The sequence below is a fragment of the Ambystoma mexicanum genome, chromosome 2q (assembly GCF_040938575.1).
Source record: "Ambystoma mexicanum isolate Mex_15411 chromosome 2q, UKY_AmexF1_1, whole genome shotgun sequence".
Taxonomy (NCBI): Eukaryota; Metazoa; Chordata; class Amphibia; order Caudata; family Ambystomatidae; genus Ambystoma; species Ambystoma mexicanum.
Genome location: NC_090924.1, coordinates 220,069,001 through 220,094,713, shown reverse-complemented (window position 1 = coordinate 220,094,713; position 25,713 = coordinate 220,069,001). Strand labels below are relative to the sequence as shown.

At 47.2% G+C, this 25,713-nt stretch overlaps 1 protein-coding gene across 5 annotated transcripts in view; it reads right to left on the bottom strand.

Annotated features, from left to right (window-relative positions):
- The window catches only part of IQCK (IQ motif containing K), a 1,231,453-nt gene that overhangs the window by 494,582 nt on the left and 711,158 nt on the right, over positions 1–25,713 (bottom strand). For all 5 annotated transcript variants that reach the window (XM_069647159.1, XM_069647160.1, XM_069647161.1 and 2 more), the window contains one exon: positions 16,183–16,267. In XM_069647159.1, coding sequence (XP_069503260.1) covers positions 16,183–16,267 — 85 coding nt within the window. The remainder of the gene's footprint in view (positions 1–16,182; positions 16,268–25,713) is intronic.

The window sequence follows — 25,713 nt, the reverse complement described above, 5'->3', positions numbered from 1 at the left end:
ATGGGGAAGGTGACCGGTGACGGCGCTTCCGTGCATGCCTAGAAGAGGCAGAGGAATGGCGGGACCCACTCCGGGAACGAGACCCCCTGGACTCACGCAGACGTGGAGAGACGCCCCTCGAATCGTCGGTCGAAAGTCCAGCGGACTTCGATTTACGGGGTTTTGAAACCCTACCTGCCGACAGCTACTTCTTCCGCTCCCGCAAGGCCTTCGACATCAAAGACTGCCATTCGTCGCAGTCATCGGTGGCGTGGCTCTCGCCGAGGCACCAGAGGCAGACGTTGTGCGGGTTTGTAAGAGACATCTTGGAACCGCAGTCCCGACACTTCTTGAATATCGACTTCGGGGCAGCCGAAGACAAAGACATATTCACACAATACAACGATAGAAGAACCGATTCACTCAAAAGAGAACCGAGGCGTGCCGAGATTTCGAAGCAAACACGTTCGCAGAAAAAACGGAACTGAGGCTACGGGCGTTGTGCATCCTATATATAACATCCGGTGATGTCGACCGTCGGAGGAGGACCTCAAGGGAGCGTATCGACGTCATCGACGCAGGACGCCTACGCCAAAAAAGTTTTCCGAAGCAGCACAGCTGTGGTAATTACTGTCAAAGATGTGGAATACGTCAGAGGACACAATGCCCTCGAACACCATTATTCAGCGCTTACCTGTAAGTAGCAGCCTGGCTTTGGTCTTGAATCTTCCATCTTCAAACCACAACCAGCTGCTCGTCTGAATTCACGCGATCCGGGGATTTTTCATCACGATGCTGCATCCATCTTCAGAACTCTGCAGCAATCTGAAAGAGACAAGAGAGACATTATTAGTGAGCACTCGCTCACAGCCACGCAAGCACAATGAAAACCACTTACCAGGTGCAGTCTCTCCTTGATCTCGTAACATCACAGCAGCCCGGAACGGCATAACGACCTGCAAAGGAAGCGGCGCAGGCACAGCTTAGCAAAAAGAAAAGGCAAGAAGGCGCCGCGCACCACGCATTTACTTACCTTGCTGGGATTCTCAACCTATACAGCACGACAACGCCAAAACTCTCCAACTCATCTGAGGGAAAGAAACTAGAGATATTAATAACAACAAAATGACTGTACAACAGTAGTACCTACTTCATCAAGCAAATCGGAGCCACAGCCAGCAAGCCTGGACCCGAACACGGGGCAACGCACCAGTGAAGCAACTAGGTCGCAGAACGCCCACACCTCCAACCCGCCCCTGCACAAAGATGCAGGACGGAGAGCACACCATACCTATTATTAAGGTGAGGAGAGAGACTAGACTTAAGGGAGGAATTTGAGGCTGAGGGAGGTGGGAATCAATCCAAGAGAGACGTTAGCCTTATATCCAGTTCTCCTGTATTGCAGGGGCTCTCCATGTTCAACACATTATCAAGGGAGAGGGTTCGAGAGTGCTAATCTTCCAGCCAGGGCTGAGTGGCGTCCCTGTGGATATCAGGTGAGCATAACACACAGGTTTGAAGCAGGGGTGTTTGCTGGCATCGACGCTTTTTCATTTTTACATCAGCGATGTAGGCATACACCTCAGCAGAGCTAGATCCTTCCCACCTAAAATCAATCGAACTCTGATATGTCACTTACTATATGTTGATGGCTTGACAATAATAGACCAAACTCCTATAGGTCTGCGCAGATCATTGTGCGAACTGGAAATTCATGCTGAACAAAATCAGTTAAGAATAAACCCAGAGAAATCAAACGCAATGATACTGGGCAACAAAAAAATGACCATTAAAAAACAAAACAGAGCCTGGACCATTCGTTACACACTTATACAGGTTGTAGATAAAATAAAGTATTTGGGTATTAATATGACTACCAGCAAAGTTGACCTACCGTATACTGAAGACTTGAAATCCAAAATGATTAATTTATGCTCTCAAGCTAAAATGATACAAAGGAAATATGGGCAATTCACAGACATCCCTATAATCATATATTATAGACAAAAGGTTGTGACTGCCATAACATATGGAGCAGCAAGTAGAACTCTCCAAGACCAACATCGATGGATAGCACTTGAGGGCATATTTTGGAAGACTTTGCTATCTATACCAAAAAGCTTTCCAATGCAAATCCTTCGACATGAATTAGGATGGACTTCCCTGGAAGCAGTAGTGAACTGGAACATGTTAATGCTGTATGCAAAATGTAAAAACAAAGAGAAGTATAAAAACACAGTAATAGGTATTGTAATCCAAGCTTCAAAGGAGGAAGGAAATTATATGATAAATATGTGGGAAAGAAATTGCCAAGAAATAATGACAAATGCTGATATCTGTGCCGATCTCCTGACATCCAACCCTAATCGTGCAAAACTAAAAATATGAGAGGCAGATTGGATAAAAACGTTAACAGAATGTGAGAAATATCATGTTTTCAAGACCCAGTATATAGAAATAAGGAAAAGAAAAACTATTCCTGGATATTGTAGGAAACATCCTGACACACATTATAGAACCAAGATTATGAGATTCAGGTTTGATCTATGGCCCACCAAGTCAAAAATAGCAAAGTGGGACTAGGTGAAAATTCTGGTCTAAACCTGTAGATATTGTAATAATAGTGAAGAGACACAAAAGCACAATGTTAGATAGCGAAGCTCTGGAGTATGTGAGGAAAGAACTCTTCCATAAACATTTTAAGGACCATCGTGCAATAGATAAAAAACATGGCATGGATGATGATGAAAAATGCATAGAGTATATCTCTCAATTTAACAACCATAAGATATTTAGAGAAGATTGAACTTAATGGGCCTGTATAGGAACATAAGTGTGAATGTGAAGCTGTAGTAATAAGCTTTTTTATTATTTCCACATGCTGCATGACATAAAAACTTTGATCACTATCATAATTGTTTTCTTTGTTGATGGATAAACTGTGGAAACAACTGCTATATTCAATGTTGTTAATGATTTGGGGTTTAATGTTTGCAAATATGTACACGCCCCACACAATGACCTTTCAATATAACCTATGTAAATAGTTTTATGCTTTCTTAGCTTCTTTTACATGATTTGTTCTTATTTCTTTCATATGATTTATTCCTACTTTCATCTTTTTATTTATTTTAAGGTTAATTCTTTATAGGATGGTGGTTTGAAATTATATGCGAGTAGGTGAAATTGTTTTAAAGACATGTAGACATTTGATACATGTATTTCTTTTTCCTTATTGTTTTTAAATTTGTGTACTATAAATGGATATTTTGAAAGTTGTTTTGCGACTAAACCAAATAAATAAATAACGGATTGCTTTCCTCGGAATACAACAATTCATCAATCAAATTACACAAAGTTATGTGCACTGTATTTCATGAACTCTACCAAAGTCCCCTTCATATTTAGCTAAATAAGAGTTTCTCTGTTAAAGAGGTTCATGCCTTTAGGAAGGATTACTTTTCTGTGTGGATGTTCACAAGAGTAAATAATAAACTACGTGTGATTTTTCATCGTTACCACCATGGGTCTATAATACTCTTATCGTAGAATTTAGAGTTGTACCCTCTGTGGCAAAGTCCTTGCCTAACCTAGTTGGTAGATGGTGGGCTCCCAAGGAGGCAAGTGTTATCCGATGTGGCTGCGCCGAGGGGTGCCATGGGGATGACCCTCCGGATAGCCCCCACCATGCTATGTGCAAAAGGCATGTAACATTGCCACGTTAAATGCTCCTGGCCCTTTAACAGAGAATATGAGCAGCAGCCCAGTGGAGCCAGCAGCACCTGTGCACTTGGATTCCTTCACCCGAGTGCAGGAATCCCATATACACTTTACAGAGAGAAAGAGGGGTCCTAAACTAGGGCCAAAGATTCTAGAGGCCATCATCCAGTCATCACACATGGCTTCAACTCCCACACAGTCAAGAACATCTAAGGTAATGAATCCATCTCAGGGGCAGGTTCTGGATATGACCACCAGAGAGAGGACTGCTGAAAAGATGTACCGTAGGATTGCACTGAAGACACGTGACACAGTAGGCGGAGTGGTAAGTGTAGGCTTTATTGTATCCTTGTCTGCTAGACACGCAGGGTTCATATAGGCAGGTACACTGGGTACACAGTACAGACAAGTGTAAAGACATAGGAGAGACGCCAGTACCCCACACCCTTCAGTCAGATCCTTTCCTTTCCAACTGCCTTCATCAACCGCCCTGGAATCCCACACCAGAACAATTGAACCATACATTCCATGGTGACATGGCAGGCGCACTGACATCACCAAAGTGCCCAGTCCCACACCAAGCCCAGACTATAATATCTCTCCTTCTGTTACCGCAACAACAAAAAACACAACAAAACTGAGAAATGGTCAGCACCTCAAACCTTTCGTTACCAGACATGAAACATGCCCCAAACGCAGGTCTAGGGTGTGGCAGGCATTTAGTGGAGTGTCAAAGAGTCAGGGATGATACAATCTGATGCCCCATATCAGGGCTGTAAGCCATACCAAGGGGCGGAAATCGACACCCTATCCCCATCGTGGCTTACATACCTGAATCTCCTTTCATCAGAGAGAGGATGGAAAGCAGGACCACGTTCCTATAGAAGTTGGGGCCTGTGCCAAAAGGCTGGTAGAGCTAGGATGAAAATCTCATTCACAGCAGGCTCGAGAGGTGTACAGAAGAAACTGGGGGAGCTCTAGCTATAAAAAGAGCTGAGGAAAGATGACTGGAGGAGAGTCCCTGTAGCCTGGGGGAAGCAGGCAACAGGAGGTTGGAAGGCTGGGGTAAGAAGGAGCCAGGGCTTAGGGGAAGCACAAGAGGCTGGGAAAAGACAAGACCCTTGGCAGAGAAGGTCCTTCAATATCAGGAGGAGAGCGACACCAAGGCCTAAATGAAGTGACCAGAGGTGTTAAAGAATATTTGGAGGGGGTAAGAGTGAAGTCTAAGAGAATCTTGGAACTACGGAGGAGGTAGAGAAAAGCACTGAGGAAGAGAGTGCTGAACTGGAGGCTATTGGAAAAGGTGAATTGGAACAAAAAGGAGAACCAAGAAGGTCACAAGAAGGGGGAGTACAGGGAAGCAAATATTATTAAATGGATGAAGAGGGTGTAAGAGAATACTGTAATAGTAAAACCTGACTGTTACACAAAAGGTGCCCATGGAGATGAAGAAGATGTCCGAAGGGGTAAAGAAGGGAATGAGTATAGACCGCCAGAGACCACAGATAAGCGGTGGAGAAGAAAGAAAAAGAAGAGCGTGGAAGGAGATATGGAGGTGGTGGAAGAGACATTGAAAGAGGTGGAGGAGTGTATAAATATTGTCAAGGGGAAAGAGGTGGGGGTGTGGTAGGGGCAGGCAAAGAAGTGGAACATCAAAGAGGTAAAGGTGGAAGGGAAAGAGGGAAGCATGGAGTGAGAAGAACAAGTTACTTACCAACTGTAACGTTCTTTCGACTGAATGTTCCTCCCATGTATTCCTCATCTTGTGATAAATCGTTATCTCCAGCTTCGCTGCTTCGGAAAAAAAATGTCTCGCCAGAGGGCGCTGTGCTCGAGGTTGTGGCGTCGATTGTCCCTCAACATACTCCATACTCTGTCGACGTCACCGATGGTATAAGTAGCTCGAGCCGCGCCTGTTGCTTCAGTTCTGTTTTTTCTATTAAATATATATAGGAGGAACACCCAGGCGTGTCCCATGACCGATACATTCTTCGTGAGAGGAAAGTGTAAGAAAACGTAAACTGTACTGTGGGGTAGGATGGGAGGGTCGATGAGGAATACGTGGGAGGAACATCCAGTCGAAAGAACGTTACAGTTGGTGAGTAACTTGTTCTTCGAATGGATTGTGTCCTCCCACGTAGTCCTCATCTTGTGATAGGCTCCCATAGCAGTATCAATTTTTTGGAGGTGGGAGTACCATTTCAGTTTTCGTGGACAGAATGCAGAACTGCCTTTGCAAATAAACCCTCGTTAGAGGAGGCAGTGTCCAAACAATAATGTTTAACAAAGGTATGTATTGTTTTCCAGGTTGCAGCTGCACAAATGTCTGCTGCCGGGACTCCTCTCTTTAGAGCCGGAGAAGTAGCCATTCCCCTTGTAGAATGGGCATGAAGCCCATCTGGTGGTTCTTTTCCCGCTAGTCTGTAGCATTCAACTATGGCTAATATGATCCAGCGGGAAATGGTCTGTTTTGTTACAGATAAGCCTAATTTTTGACCAGTGTAACCCACAAACAGTTGGTCATCTTGTCTCAATTTAGCCATCCTAGAGATGTAAAAACTAATAGCCCTCTTGGGATCTAATCTATGTCATCTCTCCTCTTCTTTGCCCAGGTGAGGAGGATAAAACGTTGGAAGTACTATTTTTTGTGACAAATGGAAGTCCGAGACTACTTTTGGCAAAAATGAAGGTTTAACTTTAAGGACTACCTTATCTTTATAAAAAATAGTATATGGTGGTTTGCATGAGAGAGCCTGAAGTTCGCTAACCCTGCGGGCTGATGATAGGGCCACAAGGAGGACAGTTTTTAGAGTCAAAAGCCTCAATGGACATGAGTGCAGAGGCTCAAAAGGTATGCAAGTCAAGAATTTTAATACTAAATTTAAGTCCCAGGCTGGTACATGAAAAGGTACTGGAGGGTATACATCAGTGAGCCCCTTTAAGAATTGAATTATTAACGGTATTTTGAAATATGAAACCTCTTCCGAGGAGTGCTTGAAAATGGACAGCGCAGCAAGGTATCCTTTTATTGTTCCTATCTGGAGCCCCAGGTTAGCTAGATGTAGCAGAAAGGAAAGCACCATTGGGGTGCCACACTGAAAAGGGTCCACATCCTTGTCTTTGCACCAGTTACTAAACCTATTCCAGCGACATCAGTACAAAGACTTCTGGCCGAAAGCAAGATTTCCATTACGTCATCCGGAAGATCCCAATCCTTGTATCTCAACCTCTCAGAAACTATGCGTGAAGGTTGAGTGTCTTGACCTCTGGATGGAGAACCCGACCTTCCTCTTGCGAGAGAAGATCCTCTCTTTGCGGAAGACGTATTGGAGGGCAGATGGACATGTCTAGAAGGTCCGGGTACCACGTCCTCCTGGCCCAATCCGGGGCAATTAGGATCATGGTTTTCCTGAACTTTCTCAACCTCCTGATTACTTGAGGAATCACGGGGACTGGGGGAAACGCGTACAGCAGTGGAAACTTCCACTCCACTACGAATGCGTCTCCCAGAGCTCCTCTTTGAGGAAATTCCCTTGAGCAGTACTGATCGCACTTCCGGTTCATCGCGGTGGCGAACAGATCCACTTGAGGGGTTCCCCAAAGGGCGAAGATCTCCAGAAGGACTTCCTGAGCCAGCTCCCACTCGTGAGAGACCGTGCTCTGCCTGCTCAGAGCGTCTGCCGCCGTGTTCTTCTCTCCGGCTAGGTGAATTGCCGACAGAGAGATTCCTTCTCGGATTGCCCAGAACCAGAGCTGCATTGCCTCTCTGCACAGTGGCAGTGACCATACACCTCCTCTCTTGTTGAGATAGTACATGGCCACTGTGTTGTCCGTCATTATCAGAACATTCTTTCCCTGTACAGAGGGCAGAAAGGCCTTCAGAACTAGTCTGATTTCCCTCAGCTCTAATAGGTTGATGTGTAGTTTGGACTCCGATGGAGACCAACGACCGCTGATTGTCAGATCGTTGGTGTGTGCTCCCCACCCCGTGAGTGAGGCATCCGTCACTACCATTATCTCCGTCCATGGTTGCCAAAAAGACTCTCCCTTGAGAATGTTGTCATTGCAAGCCCACCATAGAAGATCCTGAGCAACTGCGCTCGGGACTTGCAGAAGATCCGACATATTCCCTGAGAACTGGGACCACTGAGTTCTGAGTGCCCATTGAAGGGATCTCATTCTCAACCTGGCCTCTGGTACTAGGAAAATGCAGGATGCCATGAGGCCGAGCAACCTGAGAAAATCGAAGGCCGGTAGACGTTGGGCATTCTGGAATTTTGTTACCATCTGCTGGATGTGGAGAGCTCTCACTTCGGGAGGCGAGGCTTTTCCCGATGAAGTGTCCAAGACTGCTCCGATAAACTGGAGTTTCTGGGCTAGTATCATGTGGAACTTCTTGAAATTGAGGGAGAAGCCCAGTTTGTGGAGGAAGTGGCAGGTGATCGAAAGATGTTCCTGAGCTTGTTCTGGAGAACTTGCTCTCATCAACCAGTCGTCCAAGTAGGGATATATGTAAATACCTCCTTTCCTGAGACTTGCTGCCACAACCACCAACAGTTTGGTGAAAACCCTCGGGGCGGAGGTCAACCCGAATGGCAGAACTCGAAACTGATAATGAGAATTGCCAATCGCGAACCTCAGGTACTTTCTGTGCTTTGGATGGATTGGCACATGAAAGTAAGCATCCTGAAGGTCCAATGATACCAACCAATCTTGGAGTTGGAGAGCCTGAAGGATCTGAGAAAGAGTCACCATCTTGAACGTGTCCTTCCTGAGGAACTTGTTCAAGTTTCTCAAGACCAAGATGGGTCTCAGTCCTCTGTCCTTTTTTGGGATGAGAAAATATGGGGAGTACCAACCGCTGTTCCTCTCCGCTACAGGTACCAGTTCTATGGCACCTTTCTCTAGCAGGGTTAAAATTTCCTGCAACAGGAGCGGATCCGGAATTTTGACGGAGTTGGCTCCCGGTGGATGATTCTCAGGCCTTTTTTAGAAAGGGGAGACAGTAACCTTGGGCTACTGTTTCCAGTGCCCAAGCATCTGAGGTAATGCCCCGCCATTCCTTCAGATGTTGAGAGATCCTGCCTCCCACTGATGTTTTGTGTAACAAGGTCTCAGAGGGATTTGGAGGCGGCTGCAGGAGTGGCTGAGGGTACAGATGCCGCTCCTGAGGCTGATTTTGCACCTCTTCCCCGTGCTCCACGAGGGAAGTTCCTTTTGCCCCTTTGAGAAGCCTGTCCTATTCCTCTACCAAAAGAGGAGTAGTATCGAAAAGAACGACCCCTCCAGGAAGATGAGCCGGAATAGGGTTTTAGAGGCTGGCGCAAAGAGGCGCTAAGTGATTTAGCTGCCGCTTTCGAGGTCTGAAGTTTTTCTAGGCTTTCATCAGCCTTTCTGCCAAAGAGCCTCGAGCCATCAAAGGGCATGTTGAGGAGTCTAGCTTGCACGTCCGGTGCAAATCCCGACTTCCTCAACCACGCAAATCCGCGTAGCACAACACTTGCAGCCATGGATCTGCTGATACTATCAGCAGTATCCAGTCCAGACTGGAGGCATTCCCCCATTGCCTCCTTCCCGTCTTTGACTATATTCAAGAAGCCTTCCCTTTCCTTGCCTTCCGGAATATGATCAGCCGCCGCCGAAATACAGTCCCACAGGGTATGGGTAAACCTGGCTAGGGTACAGGTGACATTTGCCGACTTAAGTGCCATACTGCCTGACGTGAAAACTTTACGTGCCCAGGCGTCAATTTTTTTATCCTCTCTATCTGGAGGGATAGTTGGATAAGCAGTTTGTTTTGAAGTGGATGCTGCTTGAATGACTAAACTCTCTGGAGTCGGATGTTTATTCAAATATTCAGGATCCGATCCAGCTGGTCTATATTTTCTTGGAAAAGTGCTATCTGCAGCAGCAATGGTTTCTGGTTTCTCCCAGTTTTTCTCCACAGTCCTTTGAAGGGCCCTGTGAAAAGGGAGAACAGGATCCTTCTGAGGTCCCTTGACGATAATATCCGTCATGTCATCTTGTTCAAAAATGGGTGAAGTATTACCCCAACCCATGTATTCAACTACCCTGGTCATAAGACCCCTGTACTCAGCATCTGCATGCTCTGCAGGATCAGGTTTGGCGAACTCTAATTCTGGGGATGTGTCAACTCCACTGGCAGAATGTAGAGTATCACTCAGGTCTCTCATTCTAGATTCCTGGTCAATAAGTTCTTCAGGAACTTGTCTTGTACCATAAGTAACTCCCAAAGGAGTAACTTTGTCTTCTTCTGAAGCAGACTCTTCATAGATTGCAGACATAGATTTGAAAAAGTCTGATCTGGGCAAAGGAGTGAATCTCCTTTCTTCCTCTTCCATCTGCTTCGAAGGAAATGGCAAATCCCTCGAATTTTTCGAGGGTGTCTTCGAAGTCTTCAAAGTTTTCGAAGATGACTTCGATAATGGCGTCGATGACGCATTTGGCTTTGGTGTCGAAATTATCGACGTCGAGGGCGTTGACGAAGTCTTTGACGATTTGTGTTTCTTGGCCGGCACTGGAGAGGTGCTCGACTCTCAAAGATTCTTCGACGGTTTTACGTCGACTCGAGGTTTTTTGTATTCCTCGACGCTACTGGTCTTGGCTATAGTAGCCTTGGACTTCCCTTTGTCGTCCAATGGAGTGACTTTAGGGGTATGGCTTTTTCGAGGTTCTTTCGAGGGGGTTGAGTCTGCATTCTCGAAAACCTCCATCTTTTTGCAGAATTCTTCCCACTTACTGGGAGAATCCGATTCAGTCGGACAACGAATTTCTTCGGTCGACTCTGAAGAAGAAGATGATGATAAGGGAGATCTATGTCTCCTCTTCATTTTTTTCGATAACGACGAAGAATGTCTCGATCTACTCCTAGATCGAGATCTCTTCGAGCGCCTATGGCGATCTGATCCCTTAGAATCAGTTGCTTTCTTATGTTTTTTTGACTAAACCTTTTTTGAGGCCTCCCTCCCCACCGACAGCTTACCTCTCCTCTCACGAAGAGCTTTTTCGGTCATCGATTGGCAGGTCCCGCAATCGTTGGTTCGGTGACTGGAACCGAGACACCAGAGACAAATCCGGTGGGGATCGGTAATCGACATCTTAGACCCACAATCTGCACACTTTTTAAACCCAGTTCTGGGTGTCAAAGGTGTCAAAGATGATGACATTTTCTTCACAGAAAATAGAAGAGCGCCGTTCTCGATAGCGAAGCGATCAGAAAAACGGAACTGAAGCAACGGGCGCGCCTCGAGCTACTTCTACCATCGGTGACTTCGACAGAGTACGGAGTACGTCGAGGGACAATCGACGCCACGACCTCGAGCACAGCGCCCTCTGCCGAGAATTTTTTTTTTCCGAAGCAGCGAAGCTGGAGATAACGATTTATCACAAGATGAGGAATATGTGGGAGGACAAAATCCATTTGAAAGAAATGTTTAGATGTTGGAGGGAGATGCTACACTAAAAGAGAGGCAGAGAAACAGTTGCAAGGGAGAGAAGGTGGTGAATGCTCAGCTATGCAGGGGTACACCTAGTTGGGGAGGAAAAACAGGACTTGAGGCATGGCTCAGAGTTAGAGTGAGACCAGAGCTGGTGGTGTTAGAAACAGAAAACTGTGAGAGAGAGGGTTTGTAAGGGGCATATTGAGAACTCTATCAAATCTATACGGCAGAATCCTATCGCCCTTTGGTTCTAATTCTAGCTTGAAGGCAGGCACTCATGACCACACCTACAAAGTCCTGCACCAGGGTCCAGGCCAGAACTAAGATTTGGGAAGAGGCTCCCCTCAGAAAGCAAGAAACAAAGAAAAGGGTGAAGGAACCCCTTAAGCCCAATACTATAAACTCAATTGTTTTGGTGTTAATCTGCCAGGGGTGACACGGCCCCAGACTTTTACAACTGGGAAAACTCTTTGTTGGAACACTTGTTAGTTTCCCCAGAGGCATTTTCGTACTGTCCACACCCTGGAGGCGAACCATCGCGACGAATGTCGTTTAGTAGTTCAGAGCTTCCAACTTGCTATTTTGGCCCAATTTTCACATGGTCTCTAATAAACCTTTTTGTTAGGCAACCCTTTTTCTCTGATGTTCATGTGTTGATCCATGTCAATCATGTGATACCTCTGTAATGGGCCCCTGAAAGCGGTTAAACCCCAATGAAAAAGAAATGTGTACCTAATAATTAAAGGAGTGGTGATTGCTTTTTTTTCTGTTCTAACCTGTATCATTAGCTTATTTAATGGCACGACTTAAGTGTACCATTTACTGGTAGCGGGATGATGATCATGATTGACATTGTATTCGAAATTGTATTTTGTTGGATGGAAATATATTCTTAATGTATTATACTTTGATTATGCAGTGCTCTGAAATACAGAAGGACAAAATATACAGCCTCATTAGAAAAGTCTGCCAGTAATTCCAGTGGATAGCTCGCTAATTAATGTACTGTTACCGCCCCTTATGAGAAGGGTAAGCGCAATGCTATCCCCTAATTTGGAGTCCATAGACCTCCGTGGGAATTTGGAGGTTTTACTGGGAGCGATATTTCTGCCCCAGTAAATCCTTCATTTTTGGAGGTGAAGTGGATAATATACTGCAAGGAACACTTCCACTTCACCTCCAAAGTCAGAAATCAGTGGTGCAGTAAAACTGGCAGTTATTCAATTACCATCGAAAATATGTGTAGGTAACGAAATTACAACCAAAAATGTACTGGGACGCCAAACTCATAATGAGGCTGATAGTCCATGAAATAACTTTAAATACATTATTTTCGGAACATGACCACTAAACTTCAATCTCTGCTAAATGCAAACTTAAAATAACATGTGCATTAGACATGATTAACGAAGGTGGCCGCAAACCAGGGGTCAATACCATCCATGTGATAGAGGAAATAGCCATATAAAAATGGACTTTGCATTCCATATTTTGCGTAAAAGGGAAACAAAAACAAAATAAATGTTGTGTTTAGGTGACGTGGGGAGGGGGTTACAGGGGAACCCGCAGAATACCAGAAATTCAACAAAAAATATTCACGTAGGTATTTCTGAAATAACAATGTATGACATGCGTTTCCTTGTATCTCATTAAGTAGGACATCTAATTTGCCTATACATACTTTTGCCAAGTGCTAAGCCACGTGGTAATAGTAATGGCAACACAGAGAGGCCCAGTCTGCTGGGATAGGGCCACACATGTATCTTCTATTGCTGCCAACAATCCAGCAGCTCTCAAGGCGTTTTGGCATTAAACACCCCCCCCCCCATCAGCCCTAGTCGGTATGGACATGGGTGGGATCAAGGGAGTCTTTGGCCAAAACATCTGGAGAACCACAGGGAGCCTTCCCCGGAGCCTACGATGGGGGCCAATTTCGGAACCAGCACAGAAGCACAATTATTTATTGGCTTCATGGGATTTTTAGAACAGTTTTGAGAAGAGGGGAAAGTTGTGGGAAAGGTTATTAAACTTTAGTCTTTCATCTTGCTGTTAGAGACGCTTCATTCACACTCCAATCAGGGGGGCAAATAATCGTCATTTCAGCCACCAAACAACAGACTGAATCAGAAACCGGTCGCCCTGCATTGGGGTGCGCATTTTTATCATGCCCCACTCAGTCAAATTTCAATTTTTGTTAGTTATTAATGCCCAACAAACCCTTTCATGAATGTGTACAAATTTTCAATTTCCCTTATCTTTGAAAAATGGCCCTACTTAATCACCACACGGCCAGCATTTTAGTTGCCTAACTCAATCTCTGGTCAGGTTAGTCAATTTCACACCTTAAAGGTATTCTTTTCCTCCTAGACTATGGACTATTCAATGCAGAGGGTACTTTCAATAAGCCCGAACCCCATTAGGTGCAGCCAGAACCCCTCAATTTACTTGGTAGATGAATTACTCATCAACTTCTGTGCCCACCAAGCCTGCAAGTCCCTTCACATTTTCCATTTCCACCTCCTGGACAAACAGCAGTGTGAACCTGGACTACAAGACCAGAAACGAACATCCATGTATTAGCCATCATCTATCCAACATGTATTAGGACTCAGTGGGCACGCAGTAGATGAATGATATGTGCAATGTAAACTTCACTGCCGACTCTGCCTAATGCCGTTGCTGTTGGTGCACATCACCAAAGGGTACTTTCTTCTACAGAGCTTTAACGTTTTGGATTGGCCACTTGTGAAACAGGGGATTTTGGTAATTTGAGTGTAACAATAACAGCACCTGGTTGAAATAGAGCAACATTAATAACACCCATATTGATTCAGAGTGGATGAAGGATGGAGGTGCAGAGCTGGATCTGACAGTGACACTCCAATCTTGCCAGCTGCACAAGTGAACGAGGCACACAGCTGATTTGGTTAGAGGCATAGCATGGCTGTGGGAGGGGGAGGAGAGCAATGAACACCCTTCCCAATCCTGACCCTGGGTAGCTCAATGGGCTACAGGTACCTTATTGGTTCTATGGTGCTCCCAACATTGGGAATTCCTTCTTGCTGAAGTGGACTATAGGCCCCTAGCTCTACTTATCTGCATCATATACTTCTCTGTGAACTAAAGGCAATGGCACGCTTTTCTATGGTTTGAGAAAAACCCAAGCCTGGCCTATTCATATTGTGTGTTCCTGTTTGGGCCAGAGGCCTTGCCCCCTGTTAACTTCTTTCTGCTTCCCATTCGGGGACCGAAGCTCCACCTACTCATCTTACCCCCCTCCTCTTTTGTTTCTGGATCGCATTCACTGTGCACTATTTGAACTGTAATGTTACATTTGTATTCTCGTACACCAGCACGTTTGACTTGGTCCCAAAAGCGGGCATGCAAGATGGACGTCTTCAATGTTTCCCCACCCTCCGTGTTTTCTTATCCAGCGAAAGTTCAAACAGAAAAGCAGTGCATGCATTTTTTCTGTTTGCCACTTTGCATATTTTCCTCCATGCTACCAAGCAGTGACCATGTTATGGGTTAACTGTAAAATGGGAGCAGGCTCAGATCGCACTATATGGCAAAAGGAAAATGCCGGAAGGGCTGCCCACTTTGGCTTACGTGGGCCACTTTTTATTGACAATGCGGGTTGTTTGGATGAGTTGATGCAATGTGTAGCCTTGGCTCAATATGCTTTACAATTAACAATTTGCCCCAATTTGATGAGAAATGTGCCTCAAGGTAAAACTCAAAGGGCCTCATTACGACCCTGGCTGTACGGGGTAAATGGCGCCGTAAAAGGTGCCGGCGCCGTTTACCCCGTTCCGCCTCATTACGAGGTCACCTCGAGGGACCCAGGAAGTAACGCCTGGTCAAACCAGGCGTGCTTACCAGGTCCCGCGAGGGGAAGAAGGAGCAAACAACGGGCCAACTCGTAATGGCCCGTTGTTTGCTCCCTCTCCGATTCCCATTCAGAATGGGGAAGGACCGGGTCCGGGTCCTTGGAGGGAGGAATTACCGGGCCTTTCGAACTCAGAATGGCCAGGTAATTCCTCATTCTGAGAACCCAGACGCAATTTCGGCGGCAGCCATGCCGCCAATAGCGGCATGGCTACCGCCGAGGTCGTAATGAGGCCCAAACTGTTTGTGGGAAAAGTGAATGAAAAGTGATTTGCTATTCTGTGCCACGTTTAGTTTTGGCTATTAGGTAGCGCTAAAGCACAACCTAAAAGCTGAAAATAGTGCATTATAATACAGCTAGGTGGGAGATAGGGTGTGAGGAGAGCCATGCAGCTTGTGGGTGGTGTTTGGTTATTTACCCACCCACTACTGCCCATTGCATCCTACTTCCTAAGGACATCTGCAACTACTACCTGCCCCTCCCAGCCCAAAACACATCCTTCTGGGATCTTCGAACTACCTTTATGAAGTATTAAGATCAAAGTGTGTGCTGTGCCTGCCAGTGGTTTTTCAAAGCCGTCTTCAGAGAGTCAATGGCTTAATTCCCGCTATACAAAAGCTACTTTTATAATACAACACTCTTAACCAAGCGTGTATTCAGCCGCTGGATTTATAATCGGTGTGTGGCTTTGTACTGAAGTCCTATTGAAAATAAGCATCGGCAAAGCTGACAGGTTTGGCTTCCGTATAGGTATTAGATAGGCATTTGCCAGGTACTGATTTCATATGGCCTGGTTCTCACACTATATTGTAACTGCTGTTACCATCTTATGGCCAGGCAGTGCCATTGTGGCCATGCCTGGGAAACGCCTATCCTATGCTCACGCAAAAGCCAAAATGGTTGGCTTTTCCAATGCTTGTTTTTATTGAGACCGAGGCCTATTTTTTGCCTCAGTCCGATCGTAAGAGCTTTAAAGGCTTGTTGTGATTCTTCCATGCAGCATTAATCCACTGTGGCAGCTAAACCTATATGGACAATACATGTACACAATGTCAATCACGTTTTCTACTCTGCTGTTGACTACAGAATGTACTGCCTGCTTTAGCAATGGAAGCTTAAATGTCGACGACTTACCCGATAACCTCTCCAGAAGGACTGAATAATAATGGCGGCTTGATCGTCGGGTAAAAGCAGGGAAAGAGGAATTGGTGGTCTAGGACTGAAAAGAAAAGCAAGTTTATTGGCCTGAGAAGTCTTTAGGTCAGTCCACATCATCAAAGAATGGTCGCAACACATTTGCAGTAATACTGAAAAACTCATTATTTATACATTTAGCAATACTTTCTACAAATGCACATTCCAACACAAAACACCTACATCTCAACTTTATCCATTCCATTTCGGAGACAGCAATCCTCTTCTGTAGTTGGCTTATAATGGGGAAATCCAACTTTACAAGCCCCAAACTGCAAAGTTAAAACCAGGACTGGATAAGAGTCTCTCGAATGGAATGACTAATGTTGGTATGTATGATAACATATTGGACTGTTTCCACTCTGAGATCACCCCACCTACAAACCTACAAGCGCATCTCTCACAGCTATTACATCAGCTTTCCGATCCACGGCACCCACCTGGCAGCTGTAATACAGTCGAAGGTGCAACTTAATCAAGTGTTGCACTTTTTTTCCACCATCAGTGACAAGTAATCTAGTGGATGGGCAAGTACATCTTATAGCGATGGACCATCTTGGTGGTGATGCTTGGCCTACCAGCTTGCTCAGACCGGGTATAAGTACCCATAAACGTAACCCCTTCTGTGTCGTTGAGTACGTTGAGTATCTATTTCCACCCTACAAACGGTGGGATGTTTGCATTTAGGACGTAAATGTGCGATAGTATTCTGTGCTAATCTGCACCTCCTATGTGCCACCAGCTACCTTAGTGCACACATTAACAAAGTGATGCACACCAAAACTACTAACCTTTGCTTTAATCTAAGACTTTGACCCATGCTTTGGCTATTAGGACTCCATGTATAGGCTGGCATTTTCTTAAATTAAGCCAGGAAGGGGCTAGTGAGGTTCACAGTGCTAGTTTGTTCAGAGGATGCATCTGGGCCATGATATGGCTAAGGATCTACTGGGGGTGGAGAGGCTTGGGGTATGGAATCCAAGGCTACGGAAAGCAATTACCAGTGGTTATGATTAGTTCAAAGATGTTCTTACCATCACTCTTCAGTGTAGCTGCATGCTGGCACCACACCTTGTCATAATCGCCCCTACCCTGGCTGATCTAAATAACTGTTCCAAACCCAAGTCTGAAAGGAATTAGATAGCATCTAAGCCTGATTAAATATCGGTGGCAGAGCTCCCTTCATTTATTTCTCAAAAAGGAGCAGGGAGACTCCATTGTTTTACTGTGTTCCAGAGTCAGTACCATCAGGGGCAGCACTTCAATCAAAGTTCGCAGAAAACTAAGAATCAGCAGCCACAAGGCCTGATCATTTGCTTCTGCATCATCACCCATCCCTGGCTGCGGGCACAGACATTCCTTCATTGTTTCATTGGCCGCCTCCATATCTTTCAGGAACAACACTTCCTATCCAATTTAACAGCTTAGTATCATGGAAGAAATTAAGGATGAGTGAAAGGAAGAGTAAAAAGCATAACAGCATAAACCGACGGCTAAGTAGCAGAAATGTTGGCACTGAACTGTTCATCTCTTCTTTCATTGAAAACACTGGTTTTAGGAAACATTTGCTTGGACCAATCCCCATTAACAGACTCCAAGTAAAAGTTACTTTGCTTGATATCATTGTTCTGTTCTGAACTAGCAAGTGATTAATGCTCCAGGAAGGCACTTGTCTGTTTGTAGGTTGGGAAAGCTCCATCTCGCTACAGATATATAGATGAAAGTATAAAATAAGGACTGCATGGCCGTACCAGCATATCGGGTGTTCACCTTCTACAGGCACATAGCAGGACATAGCCATACAAGCACATGTTGTCTTCAAGGCCAGCTGCATCTTGTATAAAGCCGCCACGTTGCATGCTCCCTCATACCTAGCCAACAAGTTCATAATGTCTGGTACCCAACATTCAGACAGATTAGAGCTCCAGAAATGCAACAATAAAGCATAAAAGGATATCCACAGGCTGTGAAACCTCATACCTGCCAACATTAGACTCACGCCCACCCTCAAGGAATTTAGAAAGGAGCTCAAGAACTTCCTCTTCAAGGAGAACTGACAAAGTAAGCGAAGGTAAGTATATCGGATTCTTCTTTATTCACCAAAGTAGATACTTATAAGTCGTTGGGTAGAGAGACCTCAGACAGCAGCACTTTTTCTTCCACTGCCGGCTCCAACCTTCTTTGGCATCCCCCTCTCCCAGTTGCAATCATAACACTCTCACCACACACAACTAGTTCTCTTCTGGAACCTTGAATGTACACAGTATCGTTGTATACATATAACAGACCTCCCTCCTTTCTACACCCAAACAAATCAACTCAGTTTGCTCCCTTTCATTCATGGGTTGCTTGGCCTTCGCCATCCTACTCTTGATTGATTCGCTCCAATCATCTGTGATAACTACATGATTCAATACTCCCTCAACCCTCTGTGGTCCGCAAAATGTCTGTGTTGATACCACGTGTGTGGCTTCCATCGCCGCAGTACTTACAAAAAGAAATCAACCCATGGTACTATGAGCAGCCAACCTGTACGCACACACTCGTTGCCTCAACACACTGTGGTGGCCTTAATGAAGACAGGACATCATATTTAATACCAGAGGTAAAGGGATCAACTTGGGAATGTAATGTCCAGGAGCAAGGGGGCACATCTGTACTCACAGTTGGGCAATCTTATTCAGGCAGCTGATTCCCTGCTGCTTGTATGTGTGCTGGGGTGTTGCACACAGTTTACATCAGAGCCCCCAGGAGTCCCTGGGGGAGCGGGGGGAGGGTGGGGGGTGTGTGGGTGTTTTTTTTTTGAATGCCCAGGCCTGAGAGCTAGCTAGCTCTCTGCTTCAGGAGGAGCGCAGGGGCAGTCCTCTCACTGCGCTCTCCCGCCTGCTTCTGTCCAGCACGCGTTCCCTCATGCTTCTCACGCAGCTGGTCTTGCGAGGGTTCAGTAACCTTTTGACTGGCCCGTTAGTTTCAGGATGGTACAACAATGTTTTATGGTGAATCACTCCGATGCCCTACAGAAAATCCTCAACTATTATCGAAACTTTGGAAACCACTTCCTTTACCACCTGTAGCCACTTCGAGTACAGGTCAATCAACACCAACACATCCATCCTTCTACCACTCTCCTCCCCAGGGACCCTAACACATCCAATGCCACAAACTCACACAGGAAATTGGCACTTCTAATGGCCGAAGCGGCTGTTTGCGATTCCTGAGCATCTTCTCTGCTTCGCCACATTGCTCAGACCCTTTCACCATCTCCCCCACTTCAGCATCCATCCTAGGCCATCAATAATCACCTCTCAGCCTCCCTTTCATCTTGGTCATGCCAAGATGACCTTCATGAGCTGCAACCAATATTCTCTTGCGTACCCTATTTGGGGGAACTAATCCAGCCGCTTTGCACAGTAAATCTCCCTCCAAACTTCACTCCTCTCGGATCCTATGGAAATAACATCAGTCCTGGGGGCGTGACCAGCAGCCATGCTGTGAGGACGTGTGCTTTGGGAGCTCCCGCCAGATCCGTTAATAAAGATAAGACCCTGCTGAAGTAGCGCAAAGTGCAGAACGGGCTGCTGCAGCTGACAGTCGGTGCCAGTGAGTTGATAAAGGCTGTGGGTGCCTGCAGCACCAAAGAGATAAGACAGGGAAGCAACAGGGCCTGTGGCAGAAAATGGCACTTGCCCGTTTGGAGAGAAGCCAGAGCGGTGGCAACCCTGCTCGGGACATTGTGCGCCAAGGGCACCGGAGAAGTGGCAAACGCAGTGCTGACCACAGCTAACGGAAGGGAGCAGCAGGAGGAGGTGCAGAGGCCTGGTGAGGGAACTGGGGGCAGCGGCTGGAGGCGGGTGGAGCAAGAACGCAGATTGGTGCACCGTAGGTACGCCCTGGAGCAGTGCTCGACAGGCCGGAGAAGCTGGGGATAGCACCCGAAAACAGCCGGAGGCGGGGTAAGCGCTAGACGCAGCGGCCGGCGGTCCCGGCATGATCCGCAAGGAGCAGGAGTGTGCAAAGGGCCAGCCGATGCTAGCAGAACACATCACCGCATGGAAAGGGCTGCCCTGTGCGGCGGCGGTGCCGGGCAGACGGCGGCCGCCGGAAAGACCTTCTGTGAAACTGAGCTCTGCCCGCTCCCCGCTGGAAGGTGGTGAAGCCGTAGGGCGCGGGCTGGCAAGTAGCGCGGCTTGAAGTGAAGGGGAACCTGGCCCAGAATAAACAAGAGGCTGCTGGGCACTGATCGCACCAAGCAGGCAGCAGAGGTACAGACTTTAGGGGGACGGGGCAGTCAACAGGCAGTAAAGGCAGTGCCCAGAACTACTGTGGGGGGAAAGGAGTGCTACACAGGAGCTTGGGAGTGGCAGCACCAGGGGCTGACAAATAAGGCAGCAGCCTGGACTTGGAGGAGTGCATATATGGGCAGTCAGTAAGAAAAGCCGGCAGGAGATAGACAGAAAGGCAGACTGCGGCCACATCAAAAGAATAGTGCTTGCCCCACTGGAAGGCCGAGGGGGCGCAGAGAACCCGAGGAGCAGATAGCAGCTTTAGACGGGGTGACACCACGAGGGCCTCCACGGTGCCCCCCCCCCCCTTAAGGTGAAGTGTCTCTGGGTGCCTGAGCCGTGCAGGGGAGAAGGTGCCGGCACAACGAAGACTGGTGGAGGGGGTGCCTTGAAAGAGGGACTGGGTACTAAGAGAGGCTGGCCCCAAGAAATGTAAGTCAGACCTTGTGGTGCGGACTGGCAGTGTAGAGCTGAGCAGGCCGCCCCACAGAAACAAGGCCTAGTATGAACGAGAGGACGGAGCTGACGCAGCGTGGAGGGCATTCTGCCCACATGCTGGATAGAACTCCGAAGGGGAAGTCCAGGCAAACTAGTAGAAGCGACACCTTCACACGCAAGGGAGAGAGTGGTGCCGATAAAATGCAAGAGAGCGGCAATGAGCAGGCAGAGCCCAACGCAGAGAAGAGAATCAAATACTGAAAGCCATAGCAGTGCTTCAAACCACACTGGAGAAGAAAATAGATGAGGTAATCACAGATGTGGAGCTGCTAAGACAGGATGTCCGAACGTTAGTGGAGAAGGTGCGGACAGTGGAGACCCAAGCGGAAGAGAACAACCAGCATTTGGCGGTAACCATGAAGCAGGTGAAAGAGCTCAGAAAGCAGGTGGCAGCGCTGGAAAGCAGAGGATAGGTGCGCCAAAACAATATAAGGATTCTGGGACTGCGGGAAGGAGAGGAGGGAAGAGACTCCACCATGTTTGTGGAAAACATGCTACTACAAGAAATAGGGCCTGGTAATCTGACAAAGGATTCACTGTGGAAAGGGCCCATAGGTCACTCGCCAGGAAACCTTGGCTAGGGGCGTCGCCAAGATCAGTGGTAGCGAAGATCCTGAATTACAGGGACAAAGATACAATCGTTGGGTGCTCCAGACGAGGTGGGTTCATCGAAAGAGGGTCTGCTAAGATAGCTGTCTGCCCGGACTATACATTGACAGTGAAAAAACAGAGAGCGACTGCAGAGGGCTGGCTAAGTATGTGTTGATTTATCTGGCAAAGCTAAAGGTCATACATAAGGGCACCACACACTGTTTTTCGAAACCACGGAGGGTGTGCACGCTTGAATGGACGCTGAGGAGTAGCGCCGAGACAACGTGGAGAGGATACCTGAGAGAAAATGGAGGGAAGACAGAGGTGGGCCTCGAAGAGACTCAAGGCAGGGACTACAGTGTTTTGCAAATGAGTGGAGGAGCGGTGAAGAAGCAGAGAAGGGAGGTGCTGACAGACAGAGAGATCACCGTGTTTGCACATGTTTACTTCTTTTAGTACTTTCAGGGTGCCAGTTAGAGACACCCAGCCAGTGCACATGAGACCGGTGGGTGGGGGAGATAACTGGTGGAGTGTGAGAAGTGGCCAAGTCTGAACGAGATAGTTCTGTTGGGCTATTGAGCTGTTGTTAGTATGTTTTGAAAGTGTGGGGGGGGGGGGAGTTCGTAGTTTGGTTTACACTTGGGACACAATGCATGCACACCCACCACACGGCCCGCACTACTGTGCCATTAAAAAAGACGTATTACACATTCGCAAGGGGCATTCTTATAGGGGTGTCCGCTCAGTACCATTCAGGCTGCAAGAATGCAAGTGCGACAATGAGGGCACGATGGTGATTTTACACAGGTTCCTAGAGCAGCAGGAGCTCTGCATCATTAACACGTATGCCCCGAATCATGACGCTACAGCTTTCTTCAAGGCACCTGGCCCCAGATTGGCTCCATAAGAAGCGCAATGTGGATATGGGAGTAGGGGCTTTAACTGCAAACTGGACCCTACCCTAGACAGGTCTGATGATGAGCACAAGAGGAGAGGGCCACCAGCAAAAGCGCTGAGAAGCATGATGATGGAACTGGACCTGAGTGACATATGGAGGGAATTGCACAGGGATGGCGGTAAGGTCTACTCCTATTATTCGAGCCCACATGGTGTGTACACATGCAAAGACTACATGCTTACGGGAACCGAGTCTTTGGGGGAATTTAGCACAGCCGATTATAAAGCAAGGGTCCTGTCAGACCATGCACTGCTAGTAGTGACGTGGGAAAGATTTGCAAATAAACCCCCGATTCCGACGTGGAGGCTGAGAGCAGAGGCACTATTAGATTAGCAATTCTAGGCCCACACAAGAGAGAGAACACAGGAATTCTTTGCCCAGAATGCGGGAAGTGTGGCTAGCGCAGGGACCTTGTGGGAAACCTGCAAGGTGGTGATGAGAGGGGAGGCAATTGGCAAAATGGATGGCATCAGGAAGAAGTTGCCGTGCAATATCGCGGACACGGAAGAGTGGATAGAGGTGCTGACGGAGGGGGTCGGGTGCCTAGGGAAGTGCAGGGCAGAACTCACCAAGCTCCGGCAGACTTGTATAGTGCACTGGGAGCGGTTGGGCAAGCATGATTATGCCAGACATCTGGGGAGGCTGCACGAGAGTAGACATAAGCCCGGGTCGTGGGCTGGCTGTGTCGGGCAGAGGCAAAGAGGGCGATTATAAGCTGTATTAGGGATGAGTGCAGGGAGCAGTGGCAGGCCCAGAGTGAGATCAATGCAACCTTTGGCAGATTCTATTGGAGATTGTATAGTGCCATCAGGGGGTGGGGGGATTGCTGTGGAAATAGAGGAGACTGACTGACATAGCATTAGCATGCATGGAGCAGCAACAGGTGGAGATGCTAGATGCACTGCTGACGGTAGAGGAGCTGCAGGCAACCATACTCTCGCTACCAACAGGCAAAACGCCAGGAGCGATGGCCTCCCAGCAGAATTCTATAAGGAATATGTTGGGGAGTTGACGCTGCAATTTTTACAGATTTTGGAGGAGGCATTTGAGATGGGCAAGTCACCGCTTGATTGCAAATCTTACATGCCGCCCTCTATGATTAACCAGGATTGCAAAGTACTGGCCATGCTCTTAGCAAACCGACTCTGCAGGGTGATAGGGTCACTGGTACAAGGACCAGACGGGGTACGTCCTGGGGCGAAGCACGTCTTGGAACCTGCACAGGTTACATTACATCACATCGTAGATAAGATGAGAGAGGTAGAGGAAGGGTATGTGGTGGCTTCACTGGATGCAATCAAAGCGTTCGACTCAGTGAGCTGGAAGTTGCTGCATGCGGTGTTGTGGCACGTCAGGCCGGTCCAGCCTGCCTGTGATGGGTCAGTTGCTATACAGGAGGCCGATGGCCAGTGTAAAAACAGGAAGCCATATCTCAGGGGCCTGGCAACTGGGGAGGTGGGCCAAGCAGGGGTATCCACTGTCCTCTATATTGTTCATCTTGGCACTGGAACCTGTGGCAGCTCTTCTCAGAGCAGACTTTAAAGAGGCGGGCATAACAGCAGGGGGCAACAAACATATAATCTCGTAGTATATGGACGACATATGCAGAATCCAGAGGTGAACCTATCGTACATGCTAGAGGTCCTGGATGAGTTTGCTAGGTTGCCAGGCATCACCATCAGCAAAGAGAAATCTAGGCTGTTCGCGCTGGCAGGACTGGTAGGGCTGGGCACAGAGTGTTCACCGAATCTGGGGTTGCGGTGGGCGGGGGAGACCTTTCAATACTTGGGAATGGATATTTATCATGGCTCTAGGCAGGAATATGAGATGAGCACATTGAGGCTGCTCCAAGAGGTGGAGCGGTCCATGGAGTTCTGGCATAAGCTGCTGTTATCTATGATGGGCCGAGCAGGGGTATTGAAGATGGTGGTACTGCCACGCCTGCTCTACCACTTTGTTACCGTACCATATGATATTTGAAGGCAGTTCTTCAGGAAACTAAACTCACTGGCAAGACGATTCATCTTGGGAGGAGAGGGATGCAAGATAGTGTTGGGCACACTGTGTAGAGATTACAAGGATAGAGGGATCAGCTTGCCGAACTTTGAGGTGTACTACCTGGCGGGTCAACTGCAGTTTGTCATAACCTGGCTAGCAGATGAGGGCTGTGAGAAACCTGAGGGTATTCTCCCTTATTCAGGTGGCCAGAGAAGAACTAGCCCTCTCTTATCTCAACCCTAGGAGTGGCCAGATAAGGAAGGACCACCTGGGTAGAGGGACTCAGGGTTATGCTTGGGGAAGTACCCGAGGTGAGACACGGTACTCTACCGCAGAAGAAGAAGAGAAGGGTGAAGTCCCAGAGATCTTCTTTGGTTATTCCACAGCTACCTCCCCTTCTGCCCAAAGAAGCTCCCTTAACAAAATCCCGCCACCCAGACAACTCTGGTAGAACAACTAGGAACCCTGTTACTCTCAAAAACCACAAGTGGCGGAATCATTGCTTTCCTGTTTTCTACCCGAATACTCCCAACCTTTCTTTTCCATGTCCCTCTCGTAATTCATTCCTGAACATCCAGTCTACTTTGACAAAACACTACCGTTCTCAAAATCCCCTCTGTTCATTTCATGATCCCAACTATTCCCGTTTGCCTCACATACCCTACCAATCCTGTCCTGATTGTCTCTTTCTGAACTCCCATTCGAATGTGACCAACAACTACAGTTCCCACAAACCTATTCATTTCAAAACCCCTCCAAAACCTCCCACTTTTCCGACACAAATACTTTCTCACACCACAGACAATGGACTAACACCCGAGCCGTTTACCTGACATGTCCCAACCCAAGGGTCAGGCAAAGTCAGGTAATTGACTAAAATCACACAAACCTGACGCTCTTCCCCTTCACCAGAGGGATAAAAGGTGGAGCAAGAAAGCACACTACCAGCAAGGCAGACCGCAAGACGAGACAGCTATCCAGACACGGTAGTTCAAGAGGAGGAGAAAGGAAGCGAATAGCGAGAGGCTTACAAGGAGAGACGCAACCTTTCACTTTTCGACCAGGAACCTCCACAAAAGGAATCGTAAAACCACAGACAATAGTGCAAGTGTGTTGCAGCAGATGTTAACGGTACACAGAGCA